Source organism: Otolemur garnettii, unplaced genomic scaffold, assembly GCF_000181295.1.
Source record: "Otolemur garnettii isolate 467f Iridium unplaced genomic scaffold, OtoGar3 scaffold00164, whole genome shotgun sequence".
Classification (NCBI taxonomy): domain Eukaryota; kingdom Metazoa; phylum Chordata; class Mammalia; order Primates; family Galagidae; genus Otolemur; species Otolemur garnettii.
The window spans coordinates 2,272,771-2,288,006 of NW_003852559.1; the positions used below are offsets into that span (position 1 = coordinate 2,272,771).

General features: G+C 39.2%; 1 protein-coding gene and 3 pseudogenes across 1 annotated transcript in view; 3 read left to right on the forward strand and 1 right to left on the reverse strand.

The window, feature by feature from the left end:
- Positions 1-278, reverse strand: part of LOC105888033 — a 1,478-nt pseudogene extending 1,200 nt beyond the window's left edge.
- SEC24D (SEC24 homolog D, COPII coat complex component) overlaps positions 1-15,236 on the forward strand; it is a 115,715-nt gene that overhangs the window by 74,382 nt on the left and 26,097 nt on the right. Inside the window, exons 11-13 of the mRNA XM_012811565.2 lie at positions 1,008-1,132; positions 6,593-6,784; positions 7,504-7,597. Of these exons, the coding sequence (XP_012667019.1) occupies positions 1,008-1,132; positions 6,593-6,784; positions 7,504-7,597 (411 nt within the window). The remainder of the gene's footprint in view (positions 1-1,007; positions 1,133-6,592; positions 6,785-7,503; positions 7,598-15,236) is intronic.
- On the forward strand, positions 11,068-11,433 carry LOC100950870 (annotated as a pseudogene).
- LOC105888030 lies at positions 11,565-12,329 on the forward strand (annotated as a pseudogene).

The window sequence follows — 15,236 nt, forward strand, 5'->3', positions numbered from 1 at the left end:
TATCTTTGTCCTCAGTCAGCTCTGGCTCCCCTTCTTTTGTTTCTGAGGGCTGGGTTCTTCTGTCGGGGCATCTCCTTCCTCATCTAACATAAAGGGCTGCTGCTGCTTCTTTTTCTTCTTGCTCATAGTAGGATCAAAAATCATCTGATTTTCAGGTCTTCGCTCCTCGAGTCTATCTAAACTGGAGAATATTTCACTTTCTGTGAACACATTTACTTGTTTCTCCACCATTTCCTTGCCATGTGATCAAGACTTTCCATGACCTTGTCCCCAGACATGACTGCGGTTCGAGTGGGCTCGGCACAGATGAAAACTCAGATGGGTCAGCCTCAGGCCCTGGCAGCAGCACAGATCCTGCCGATACCTCTCTACATTTCTACCACCACACTCTACATTTTCATATATAATTTCATATGCTTAAAAGTGAAAGAGATCTGGGCGGTGCCTGTGGCCCAAAGGAGTAGGGCGCCGGCCCCATATGCTGGAGGTGGCAGGTTCAAACCCAGCCCTGGCCAAAAAAAAAAAAGAAAGAGATTTAAAAATAGTGATATCCAAGTTAATGAAAGTTTATTAGTTTCAAGAACAGACACTAATTATTACATGTACTATTTCTTAGCAGAGTTTGTTGGCATTCCAAACATTTTGTCCTGTAAGGCAGAGTGTTATAAGCAAAGCTGGCCACAGTACTATACTCTCCCTCTGGTAATGGTGATAGTGAAATTCTCAGAGCTTTGTAAAAGTGAACCTTCCCTGCTAGTTGTTACGAGACAGTTTAATCTATCACAGTACTATTTAATTCAATAGTGGGATCCAGGTCATACCCTAGAAAATAAACAGCTTCTTTGATCTTTTTTATAGCATCAAGGACTATATTCTAGAAAATGATTTAGTTCCACAGATGTTATAGCCTAAGTATTCAGATGTTCTAATGAGCATTTACATTTGATTGGGAAACGTATTTACTGTCTAATTATATCTATTTATGTGATGTGCTTGCCTTCCTATAGAAGAATAAGCCTCCCAACCCACCGGCCTTTATCTTCATGATTGATGTTTCATATAGTAACATAAAGAATGGACTCGTCAAGCTTATATGTGAAGAACTGAAGACTGTGCTGGAAAAACTTCCAAAGTAAGAGAGCTGCCATTCTTTTTATAACTTAGGCAATATTGCTGAATTAATTTATTGGCCAGAAAGCAAGTGTTGAGTGACCAGTTGATATATTTTGCTAATGGGTAGCATTGACATTGGGTAATTAGTTATAAATCAGGCAGCACCCTTCTTTTGAGTCTTTAAGAAGTCAGTGATCTTTCATACAAAGCAAAAGAAGCTAACTGATAAGATGCCATGGTAAAGAAAACATTCAAAATACATTATAAATTGTAAGGAGAATCCCAACAGTGTGGTAGTAACGACTTTGTAAGCTGTTACTCACTTTTCAAAGCATTGATTTCCTGAAGGAAACTAATAGTTGCTGGGTAACTGGTAGAGGGGTTGAAGGCGTGCTGGAAAATGAATTGTTGCCTTTTTTTTCTTTTTTTGAGACAGAATCTCACTCTGTTACTCAGGCTAGAGTGCCATGGCATCAGCTTAGCTCACAGCAACCTCAAACTCCTGGGTTGAAGTGACCCTCCTGCCTTCGCCTCCTGAGTAACTGGGACTATAGGCAGCTGCCACAATGTCCAAACAGTCTTTCTATTTTTAGTAGAGACCGGGTCTCACTTTGCCCCGGCTGGTCTTGAACTCCTAGGCTCAAAGGATCCTTCCACCTTGGCCTCCCAGAGTGCTAGGATTAGAGGCGTGAGCTACCTCGCTGGCCTGAACTGTTGTCTTATGGCAGGGATGTCAGCTTTTTAGTGAAATTTCCCTTTGCTTTTAATTATACACTGTCAGCTTCTTTGCAGCTTATTGCCTCTGTGTCCTATAATTTAGCCCAAGTGGCACCACTTCCCTTGGCGTTTTTAGGGGACAGTACACGCAAGGAAAGGCACAAAACGAATTCTAATAGCTAACAGATGAGCATACCCCAGACGTTAAGCAGTAAAACCAGCACACTGTACCCCATGACTGCATTAATGTACACAGCTATGATTTAATAAAAAAATTTTTAAAAGACTTCAGACTATATTTTAAAAAGCTTCTTTGGCATATTACCTGCATCTAAATCCAAGTGATGGCAATCTTACCATAAAAAATATAAAGTTACATGCACACATAGTCCAAATTTCCGGGGAGAAAAACAACCAGATTTGTTTTGTGAGATAAAGGGGAAAAAGTCTTTTGACATGAATAAAAACTTTTCAGAGAAAGATTTAAAAAGTGGCAGGGAATAACTAGCAGTATCTTTTATTTTTTTCTTCTTCTGTCATCTCTCCTAAAACAAATATCAAACATAGCTGCTACTTTTAAATTCCGTTGGTGTACAAAGTAGATGTTTAGGGCGGGGATCTAGCATCTAGTGAGGAGACTCGGGAGCAGGGAGGATGCCATCCTTCCTGAGAAGAAAGCATGCTGAAAAGATAAACCAGCCAGGAAGTGCCATCTGTAACCTGCTGTCTGGACACATCTCCCACTTTTTCCCTCCTGGAACAAAAGAAGTCTTTGTCCTGGAAAGGGATGTTCTTTGAGGGTGGGGGCTTCTCTTCAGCCCTTAGGACTCTGTGGACCTGTGGCTGCCCACTCCTCTGTATTCTTTCCCATATGACTGGTGCTTTGGCACGTGCTGGACTCAGAGGAATGAACTCTGGACCTCCCAGGAGTACTTTTGTTTGTATCTGTGATGCTGAAGTCATAATATTCTTGAAGATGGTTTGGAAAAGCAGTGGGGATGTTTAAAAAACACTGAGCTGATTTCAAACCAAATTCTAAAATGAAGAATGAGCTGGGAGCAAGTTGGAGATGGTGGCATAGGAAAGGCATCTGATACCCACAGGCTTATTCGTGACTGCAGTTTCCCTTCCCCTGTTCTTAGGGAGACTTGGGCAGTGTGGATTTTCTGCTGAATATGATGTATTTTATCATAGAACTCTCTCATGAGTTGCTTTCATCCTAAATCTGTAACTTGAACCTAGCTAATAGGAAAAGAAACTAATTTCCGGAAATGATCTTTCTCTCTCTGTCTTTCTCGAACTGTTTCGAATTGGGCTAACCTATTTTCACAGGCAATTACTAAAATGATATTTTTGGTTATTCTTTGCCATATTCAGATATCTCTCTTAAAAGAGTTCATTCAGTCCAACTACCTTTTTCTCCTTTATCTTTTGAAACAAATCTGGCTGTTTTTTCTGTCCTGAAATTCGTTTTGGGCTATGCATGTGTGTACCTTTATTTTCTATGGAAAGAAAGGCAGCACCTGTGGCTCAAGGAATAGGGTGCCGGCCCCCTATACCCGGGGTGGTGGGTTCAAGCCCAGCTCAGGGCAAAACTGAAAAAAAAAAAAAAGGGGAGAGAGAGTGCCATCAGTTTGATTTCTTCTTTGAACCAAAGCAGGTAATATGCCAAATAGCACTTTGAAGCACAGCTTGAGGTCCTGATTAACATCTTGGAGTCCTGATTAACATCGTAGGGCATGTTAATCTCTTAGCTAATCTTTTGGAAAAGGAAGGCCTCATTATTTACTATTTAGTTCTGAATTTATATCTTTGGCCTCCCAAGATTGCCAGACTTTTCTGACTTCTCTGGAACTGGAAAGGAAAGATTATAAATGTTTTACCTGTTGTTCAGAAAAAGCTCTTGGATTACTTTGGGGTTTTGTTTTTTTTAATACTGGTGTAACTACCATGGTCAAAATGCTTGATTTTGGAATTTTCTGGGTTATCTCGTTGCTGATGTTTCCAGTGTGGCTCTGGTGGATTCATCCCTGTAAAATGATGATGGGCGCGTGTTGAGGGAAAAGTAACTGAAAAGAAGCAGAGGAACAGCCTCCTAGTCTTCATGATAGTCCCTTATGTGATTTCACAAAACTCGTGTAGAACTAATCCAAAGGACAGGCTGAGACTTACTTTTCTTCTTCTGGATATGATTAATGAGGCAGTTATACTGTTAAAAAAAAAAAATCACAGGGCAGTTCTTTGTGTCTCAAACAAATTTTTAAAAAATATGTTCCCATGGAGACAAGATAATTTTTTGCAGTTATGTGAGATATTCTGATTAGATGCTTTTAAAAATGTTACTTTAGATTTTAGTTGAACCCTATGAATCCAGGCTACTCTTTTCCCATCACTTGAAAATATCCAAATCCAGAGGAAAATAACAATCCAGACTTCCCTCTCTAGTTTTTCTTTTGTGCCCTTTGCCTTAATTCACTCCAGATTAACTATGGAAAGGAGATTCAAGCCCTTCATGGTTTGCTGGACATTTTTCACCTTTTGTCATGAAAGGTTTACTGGGAAATAAGAATTAAACTAGTGGTGTGCTGGCAAACTGTTTCTCAAATAACTTACTTGTTGTGTCTGTTCATTCTATGGTGTGGATACTTCTAGGTGATTTCAAACTATGAAAATGACATCACTAAACTGGAGTTGGGATGAGAGGCGTACTGTTGGCTTATCAACTTGGCTTGCAACTTGCCATCCCAAATCTGGTGTCTCATCACCATGATAGTCATCCTCAGTAAAACCTGTCATTCCTTACACTGTGCTAGGCCTTGTGGGAAAGGAAATGTCGGCCTTGGACTCTGCCCTTTATCAGCTTACAGTTGAGGATCATGAAATGTAAAACAAAAGGCACCATATGTTAAGAGCCCAGTGAGAATGAGTTATAGGAATTTAGAAGAAGAAATTGCTTCTAGCAGGTAGCATCAGGGGAAGTTTCACAAAGGAGAATAAGCTTGCACTTGGTCTTGTAAGATTCTAATAACTAGGAAGAGGAAGGGAAAAGTGTGGATGCAGTATAGTGTAGTGGTTAGTTGCACAGAGTCTTATCCTTTAGAACAGCGGTTCTCAACCTGTGGGTCACGACCCACAGGAACTGTATTAAAGGGCCGTGGCATTAGGATGGTTGAGAACCACTGCTTTAGAATGTTGGGGTGTATATGAGTCTCTGTGTAGTGACAAAGGTTAAAGAGCCTCACTTCTGCAAGCTTTGCAAGTATCTAGAATATAAACATTTACTCAGTGCTTTCAGAAGGGATTAGCAGTCTCTGTTTAAACTGTCTACTCTTTAATCAAGACCTCAATGAAGAACAAATACCCTAGCAAAGGGAAGAGAGAAGAAATCAAACGCCGTTGGAGGACAGTACTCTGTCATCCTGAGACATCAGAGAAATTGAGAAGTCTGCAGTGGAATCAGCAGTCTAACTTGAGATACTTTCATCTAGATACTTCTATTTTCCTTTATTACTTGAGCAGCTCTTTATGCCATGTGTAAAATTAAGAAACTGAGCAAACCAGGGTTGGTTCCTTTTCAAAAGAATTGTCCTTTAATCAAAATAAGTTTTACTAACATCTAAGAATCAAAGAAAATGGCATATATTTTTTATGGTTTTCTTTAGCCATTTAATCATTTAGCTCTATGTAATATTCACCACTTAAAATTAGTAAAAGCTTCAATATTGTGTAAATTTTTTATTTCAGGAGAGGAAAAGAGATAATACAGTGCACTCAGTAAATGTGTAACTAAAGCCTAGACCACCCTAAGTTCTGGATATGCTTATTGCAGGCCGGACTGAGACATCCATGCTTTCCTGCTTTCAGGAAGTAGACATGTTTTGGAATTTCTTTTTTTTTATTATTATTAAATCATAGCTGTGTACATTAATGCAATCATGGAGTACAGTGTGGTGTTTTCATATACCATTTGAAATATTTTCATCAAACTGATCAACATAACCTTCATGTCATTTTCTCAGTTACTGTGTTAAGACATTTATGTTCTACTTTTAGAAAGATTCACTTGTACCCTTATAAGATAAACCATAGAGGTGATCCCACCGTGCTTTTTAAGGGCCGGGTGAGGTGCCTTACACCTGTAATCCTAGCACTTTGGGAGGCCAAGGCCGGTAGGTTGCCTGAGCTCACAGGTTCAAGACCAGCTGGAGCTAGAGCAAGACCCCGTCTCTAAAAACTAGCCAGGCATTGTGGCAGTTGCCTGTAGTCCCAGCTACTCAGGAGGCTGAGGCCAGAGAATGGCTTGAGCCCGAGAATTTGAGGTTGTTGGTGATACGAGTGTGTCTTTCTCTGTCTTGCTTCAGATATTCCATGTGTTCTTCTGACCTCACGGTGACTTTTCAGAGAGCTTTGTTTATAAAGAATGTAATAAGCCCAGCTTATTCATGAAAAACAACCTTATAATTTTCTATGGATTGAAAATAGATATATTAAAGAAATTTGAGTACATGTTTTCACAATGTCCATTTGATTTTTTTATGTAGAATTTTGAGGACTCTTTATCAACTTGTTTATTTTTGTAATAACCCCTATTCCCTACTGCTGTGACTCAATGTTATTTATATCTGGTAATAGAAATTAAGGCCAAAAGTTTAAATATGTCTTCCATATATCTTTGTAAGAGATATATCTGAGTTTCAGATGGAAACCTCGTTTGCATTCTAAGTTAATAAGAAGACTTCAAGCACTTTTTTTTCCCTCATAGGGAAGAACAAGAAGAGACATCTGCAATTCGAGTTGGTTTTATCACATACAACAAAGTTCTCCATTTCTTTAATGTAAAGAGTAATCTGGCCCAGCCTCAGATGATGGTGGTGACTGATGTGGGAGAAGTCTTTGTTCCTTTATTGGATGGTTTCCTGGTCAACTATCAAGAATCCCAATCTGTGATTCACAAGTAAATATCAAGTGTTTTATAATCTAAATACCAATCAGGTATCTTTTTAATTGTATCATGTTTTTATTTTATTTATTTGTTTATTTATTTATTGCAGCTTTTGGCCAGGGCTGGGTTTGAACTCACCGCCTCTGGTATATGGGGCTGGCACCCTACTCCTTGAGCCACAGGCATCGCCCTATTGTATCATGTTTTTCTTAAAGCATATGTTGTTTTGTTTTGTCATTAACCAGGGAGTTTTAAGACATGGATTATAAAACTCGACCATTTCTCTTTGGTCTGTCCCTTTTTAATGTAGACCGATAGTTAAAAGGAGTAATATTTTTATACTCACACTATACCACACTGATCCTTTTCCTTTGCTGGAAAGGTAATATAAGAGAGAGATTTCTTACCTGTGGATAAGTATATTTAATCATGATATAACTAAAGATACGGCCACTGTTCTAACAGTTTATGGTCTAAGAGATCAGTAATGTGGTGAACAAAAAAATATCGATGACGAATGTAGTTTTGTAAATGTTCCATTCATGTTACAGATTTTGGTGCCACCCATGTCAGGAGATCATTCCATGAGGAATGGCTTGTGAAATTCACCCATAGGTGTTGGGTGTCAAATACTTTATGTGTTTAGGCTTGAAATGTCAGTGATTTATTTCTTGAGGTTTATTGAAAGTACGGTAAACGTTTAGAACCTTCTGCTTACTCATCTGTTACAGTTTGCTGGACCAGATTCCAGAGATGTTTGCAGACTCTAATGAAAATGAGACTATCTTTGCGCCTGTCGTACAGGCTGGCATGGAAGCACTAAAGGTGAGAGGAAGCTGCTTTTAATTGTTAGCAAATAAAGGTTTAAAAGAGAGACAAAGAAAGAAAAGAAAAGAAAAAAGTTTCATTTTATGCACGAAAATACACTCTTCATTACAACATGTGGGTCACTAGAGGCTATTCCCAACTTCCATGCAAATCTCAAGAGGAAATGACCCAAACCAGGGATTGCTCCCAGCGTTTACATTCCAGCACTGTTAGCATCTGAGCAAACGATTTTACCAGGATTTCCAGTTTAGCTCCTCCTTTTGGCTTTTCTATGAACTTTATATGGTCTATTTTAAAAATAGTCCAGCAATATTGGAACTACCAGAGTCCCACATCACTCTCTTCCTTGAGGTTTTCAAACACGCAGTGGCAAGGCCTGCAACTGTCCATGGCAGTGAATGCAGCTCAGGGCCTTGCTGGAGAGGTTGGCCATGTCTCTAGTTGGGAAGCTGAGCCCAAGTGACACTGGTCGTGTTCATCATAATAAAGACAGCAAACTGAAGAATGCTGCATGACTTAAAAAGAAAGTGTATTTTTTTTATTCCTTTGCTTATTTTTTATTTTTATTTCTTTGTTGGTTTGTTGTTGTTGTTGTTGTTGTTGTTGTTGAGACAGAGTCTCGCCCTATGCCTGAGCAGAGTGAAATGGTATCATAGCTCACTGCAACCACTTACTCTAAATCATTATTAGCTTAGCATGACAGGCAGACCACTTTGGCCCTGACAGCTAGTTCCTAAAATTAATTTTTAAATTTTACTGTTAAATTTAAATCAGATTTTAAAAAGTAAAATGTAATAATAAAAACAACAACAGTAATAACAAATAGCAACAACAACAGGACAAGAACTGAGTCTTGAAATGCTTCCCACGTGAATTTTGTGTCTGATTTTTTTAGCTTGGCTCTAGTACGGTGATTCTTGCCTAGGTCTTTTGCTCTGCAAGATATTTATTTACAGGATCAAAGACTATTATGGGAGTCCCTCATACAGTCTCAGAATACATGTTAATTTAACATAAAATAATTTTACACCATAAAGTAACTTGGAGATATTAGAGCTCACCCAGCAGAAACTAGCAAGTGATAATTGGGCTCTAGAAAGGCTTGGGAATTCCTGTTTTGTTCCATATTCCTATAAACAAATATCTTCTATTTCAATTTGAAAGGGTTTTTTTTTTTTTTTTTTTTTTTTTTTGGTGGTGGTTCTGTCTTCCAATAAGGTATCTAGAAATCTAAATGTAAATTCCTATACACAATAAGTCATCGGTGACGTTAGGAGTTTTTCGTGCTCTAAGAAGTTAGGACTGGGAATATTGTATTCTTGGGCTCACGTGTGAGAGGAAGGATGAATGGATATTCACAAGCTAACACTTTGTCCCTTAAGAGAGCACAGCAAAGTGAAAAGAAGCATTCAGCCGTGACCGCCAGGGTGCCTGCATGCAGAATCCCAGCCCCCCATGTTTCTTTTCTGGAAGGGAGCAGTGCTGTCTTGTAACGATCGTTTCCACACTGGCAGTCCACAAGAGAGCTACAGGCTGTTTGGCAGCTTTGGAAGAACAAATAATAGGAAGCAAATTTGTGTACATGCATTCTGCATATCTGAAATTTGATATTATATACTGGGAAAAACAGTATTCTTAATAGCCATGCGTCCTCTGAGGCTGAATGTGTACGAGACTGACCCTGCATCAGTATACGTGGCTATCAGTCAGTCTGCTGAAGTTCTGGTTCATTTTGGCTAATGTAGCTTCCTATCTTTTGCAGGGTATTTTTTTTTTTTTTTGGTTATATTTGTTATATTTGAAATTTTATTGTTGTAGTAATCTATATTTTTACCTCAAAGTTTAAAAATTAGAAGAAACTAATAGCTTCATAAATACAAAGTTAATGAGTAGTATCATCCTTACAAAGTGGAATGGACTATTTTTATAAAAAATAAAGAACCATCTTTATAAAAAGATAAGAAACTACCTCCATAAAATGATGCTTTTGGGCTTAATGTCAGCAGCAGTAGCGTAAGGTCCTTCCCCATCACAAGTCCTCATGCAGAGACAGGCTAATGCTCCTCGACTGACTCTTCAGAGCAGCAAGTGATGTTTAAAAGTGTAGGTTCTGCTCCATTCCCAGAGATCCTGATCATTAGGGCTCCGATTTATTCTGATGATTATCCATATTTAGGAACTACCAGTATAAGGAATTGTTAATGGTTCTGCCATCTCTGAGAATATCCTCCCTTTAAGTTAACTTACCAGAAACTTGCATTTCTGACCCATACTACTTCCTGTGCTCTTTTTGCTTAAGAATGCTTCTACTTAACTTTGATTTAACTTCTTGCCCTCAGCTGTTAATTAATGGTTACAGTAAGAACTAATTTGATGAAAAAGTTTATCGAACAGAATGTTCAGTGAAGACATTCTGTGTTATTCAGTTTCTTATATAAAGGTTTGCTGGTTGATTTTATAGTCAATTATTATAAGCATTCTAGCCCATAATGTTTTGTTTAGCCTTATCTACTAAAAAAAAAAGTACTAATAATCCTTAGGATGATCTTCTAATAGAATTATTTCCTTTTCCTGATCTTCTTACTGATTGTTGGGTTTTTTTTTTTTATTTTACTTTTGACTTAGTGATCCTATGTATATATGCCTTTATTCATATGTTTTCTGAAAACCTCTTTTTGTAAGTAGATTTTTAATATGAACAATAAATTAATGAAAAATTTCTCTTGCACCTGTCAGGAAAATTCTGGGTGATTATAATTAAGAAGAACAACCACTTTGTATGTAATTATTTAAGAGTAATAACTGAAGCAGTGTGATTGCAGCCTGTCCGTGGTTTATGCTTTTCACTTGTAGCAACTTTGCCAGCTTTGGGTAAAGGGAAGAAGAATCCAGAGTGTTGTGTTGCTCTGATAGGCTAGAGTAGAGATTCGACATGGCTTCCAAAGGTTTTGAAATGCACAGAGATTGCAAAAGAATCTCATGGTTTTAAAAATCTCCTCATTCAGAGTACTTGAGGCTGGAAGGTGTGGCATCTGCACGTTTGAGGTTTGCATTCGGAGCTTCAGCCAGGATACCGAGGTTGTTAGCAACAACCACCAGGGAAGAAGGTGATGACACCAATGACATCGCTGGGGACCTTAACTAGCCTATTGCAGCCCCAACTGGCACCCTTTGGAACAAGATTGTCCTTAGGAAGTGGTACAGGATATTTAAGGACCACATGTCTCTAGGGCAATATGAAATCCATGATGGGATGAACCTAGAGCTTTATTACCAATAGAGCATAATTCCTTGCCCTGCCCTATCCTCCTTTCCCCACACAGTACCCACACTGGTATGGATGCTAATTTTTTGGATGCTAATTTTTAGAAACTCACATTAATGTGTCATTGGAAGTGAGGCTGCGGAATTAGTGAAACCCACTGGGAGGGAGCCTGCTGGGCACTGAAGGTCGGCTGGCTAGTGGGATGGCGGGTAAGGAGGAAGACCCTGCTTTTGAGGCAGAACATGAAGAAATTAGAGGAGGTGGAGAAGGTAAAAGAAAGAGACTTTTTTTCTGAAGAATTGAGATGTGTGACTACGGCTTTGGAGATGACCAGAATCTTTATGCTGAGTCAGTAGATGTTCTTGAAGACCTTGTCATAGAGTTCGTTACTGAAATGGCTCACAAGGCCATGTCTATTGGGAGACAAAGTTGAGTACAAGTTGAAGATATTGTCTTCTTGATTCAAAAGGACCCCAGGAAGTTTGCTAGGGTTCAAGACTTGCTTACTGTGAATGAAGAACTGAAATGGGCTAGAAAAGCATTTGATCAAGAAAACTATGGGTCTTGACATCTTCTATAGTTTCTGAAACTCCATTATGTTCTAGGGAAACCATATGTAAGAATTGTTATATTTTCTCCAAAAGGTCCTGGTATCTCCCTATGCAAATGAAAGAGCTTTTATAAATAAAATCTCCCAGGATCACGAACCCATGAAGATGAATCCTTTAACTAAGGTGAAGCTGATCAGTGAGCTGAATGAGCAAGGGGTCCAGCTTGTGGTGGCGAATAAGGTGTCCTGGCACTCTGAGTACTAGGACAGCGCCTGGATCTTCTTGGGAGGACTTCCTTATGAACTGACTGAAGGGGACATCATCTCTGTGTTCTCACCATACGGGGAGATTGTTAACAATAATCTCATGCGGGACAAGAAGACCGGCAAATCTGAAGGATTTTGTTTCCTCTGCTATGAAGACCAGAGGAGCACAATTCTAGCCATTGACAATTTCAGCAGAATTAAGATAAAAGGGCAAACTGTCCTTGTGGATCACATGTCTATCTATAGGGCTCCTATGGACTTGGTGTGAGTGAGGTGACCAGAGAGCTCCAGGACAAGGGTTGTGGGGCTCACACCCCCTTACTGAGTTCTTCTGAGCACTCTGAAGATGACAAACCCACTGACGAGCACAGAAAAGAAAAAAGGCAAAGAAGAAAATGAAAAGGAGCACAGACTGGGGAGCACAGGCAGAGCAGTTGTCCTCTTCAGGACCCAGACGCAAGGCAATAAAGGGAAAGGGTGGCCCCAGCCCTAAGAAGCACAGCCGCAGGAGCACCCAGGGAGTTCAGCAGCAGAGTCTGTGGGAGTTAGGTTTGCAGTGTAGTTTGGGCCAGGCATTTCTAGAGGGTTTGTTGCCCAGAGTCCAAGTTCCTCAAAGCCCTCGAGGCCAGCAATAGCCCGGTGGTCTATACAGGATGGTTTGGCACCAGACAGGCTTAAGGCTAGAATTCTGGATGTCCTGTTGAGCAGAGTCCAGGATCTCGTGTCCCTTTCAGGTGCCACAGATGGCCCGGTTGTTCACTAGTGGCTGAGAACAGAATGGCTAGGAGCCAAAGGTGGCCATCCCCTGAGTCCTGCCCAGGCATGGGTAGAAGTCACTGAAGCGAACGGGGCAAGTTTATCCCCAGTTTGTAAAGTCTGTCTGGTCATCTCAGGGATGCCTGCATGCCTTTCCTGTGTTTCTCTACCTCTGGCTGCAAATGATTACTTGGGGTGCTTTGCTTTGAGTAACTCAAATTAAGTTTATGTATTATGTTGCCAACATGGTTATGATTTTTGATGGAATAAAGAGACCTATGGGAGAATGGGCTGGGGCTGCACTTGGTAGCTGTACTCAAGATGCTCTGGCCATAGTGTAAGCCTCTCCCAGGCTCCCATTGGTCATTTCACCTGAAAAAAAAAAATCCAAATGGGATAAAGTGTGTGTGTGTGTGTGTGTGTGTGTGTGTGATTAACTGCTTATGGCAGCCATATTACCTCATTATCTTTTTAGATCCTGTGTGGCTGAAAGTCAGACCAATACTTGTGCAAGTTATATATATATATGAGGGGCCTTGCCTGAGGTCATTATTAGCTAAGAGCTAACAGTTTTCAAAATTTGCAAGGTAGTGTCAAAATATTGAAGCGCCTACATCATTCACTCACTCATTCTTTCAGTCATTCACTCCCTGTTTTACAAGGCAGTGTAAAGTCTGCTGTCCCTGCTCCTCAGTTGCTCACAGAGTGGTAGAAGAGATGAACCTCAGTAATACAAAACTTAAGTTCACTGTTTATAATTTTAAAAAGGAGGAGGTGAGGGAAGGGTGAAGAGTAACTTTGGAAGGCCCAGGACTGTGGCTCAGAATATTCTGCACAGAGGAGGGCAGAGAGGGGGTCTCATCCCCTGTCAACAGGGAGTAGAAACTGAAGGAAGATCAAAGCGAGACCTTGGTTACAATGTGTCCAAGAGAAGACATTTCAGAACTAGACTCCCCCAGTTGCATTATAGCTTTACTTTCTATCAGATAGATGCCAAGCAAAATCTATATATAATTTGTAGTAATAAACGTCTTGAAGGAAACACAGTAGACAAAACACATATGCTAATTTGTCCCAAAGATAAACAGGGACTATTTGGAAAGTTCTTACACATATTTCACAAATGTCCCAGAAATATCCAACTACAGGCTTTGCTGGGCTGCTTTCCATTGTAAACCCTTCCGCTTCTGTGACTACAGCGTCTTAGACTCTTAGCACGTTTTTTGTTGCCCACAGTCTTTCAAAATCTACATTTATTTCAGAATCTGACCCTCATAACTTACATGTATGTGAATTTCTGGCATTTTCTTTTAAGGTGTCCAAAGAACAGTTTTCTGAATTAGCTATTACTTTTACCATAAAACCAGATAAATACAATTTAGGGGTAAGATCTGGCAAAATTGGGAGGGAAATGGCCTTTAGTGGTTATGTTTGAAATATATCACTAATTGGGGGAAATTATTTTTAAATTTTAACACATACTAGGTTTAATTTCAGGATGAACAAACAACACTCTTTACACAACCTTAATGGAGCATATACAGAGTAAAAGGCATCGACCTGATGGGGATGGGAGAAACACAAAATCAAAGTCTTTCTCTTTTCAGGGAGCCCTGGATCTGCAGAAGACAGTAGGATATTTAAAATTGTGACACAATGTGTTCTAGAATGGGCTCTTCTACAGGGAATAATGGGGACACAGAGGTAGAGACAGCTAGTTCAGCTGAGGGTGTTAGCAGTAGATCCCTCAGAGTGAGGAGTATCATTTGAATTTAGAACTGTGATCTCTCCAGGCTAGCCTTTCTGTTTCCACCATAATAAGAATGATATATGTCATTGATGGATTCTGTAGGACTCGCTCCTGTGTGCAGGGCCAGATGGTTAAAACACAAATTTTATAGGGAAATGACACCTTTGATAGATAGGAACTTTTGTCTTTGATTCATTTGCTACTTATAAAATATAGGGTATAAGTATGTGATTAATGAAATTACGAATCTAAACTCAGTAGGTATTTTATAAGGAAACAAATAAATACAGCTATTTTATTTTTTCCAAATTGAACTTTACTTTTTTTTTTTTAATGAATCCTAGTTTTTTCAAGAATTTTATCATAGGTAACATTAAGAAGACAATCAAGCATGTTGAATTATGAGCACCATTCTTTTCTGGATCGTTGAATTCTCCCAACAATATTTGATATGGTCCTTTTATCAGGGGTGACTAATAATAAGAGGAGTTAAGTAATTTTCCCAATGTCATTCAGATAATAAAATGGCTGTGATTCTAACAGGACCTTTATTTTTAATTGCTGTAGTATAAAATTACAATGTTTTTATGAGTAGAGAATATCTCTGTGGATAGAAGAATTTTTGACAATGAAGTCTTTAGGGGAGTTGAGTGGGTCAGACAAGAAAAGTTCAAAGAAGGTAGGCTTTATATTTTTTTTCACTTTTGTACTGCCATTTGAAATATTTTAAAAGTACTTATGTAATAATAAAAACTATGTAGAACTGAAAACTTATAGAATTCCACAATTTGTAACATTCTTGACAGGTTATAATCAATATTATTGTCAATTTGACACTATATGAATTTTTTGACTCCAATGATTTGGTCATTGGAGCTAATTTCATCCTTAGTGGCCAAAATGTTGACCATCTTTTCCTCCCGTGCAGTGTACATCGTGGACATTGGTGCCTACCTTTCTTCATCCTTCCTTCCTTCATTCGTACCAATGCTGCATCTGTCAGTAATTTTCAGAGAAGACACGTGCAACAATAAACTCAGCCCACAAA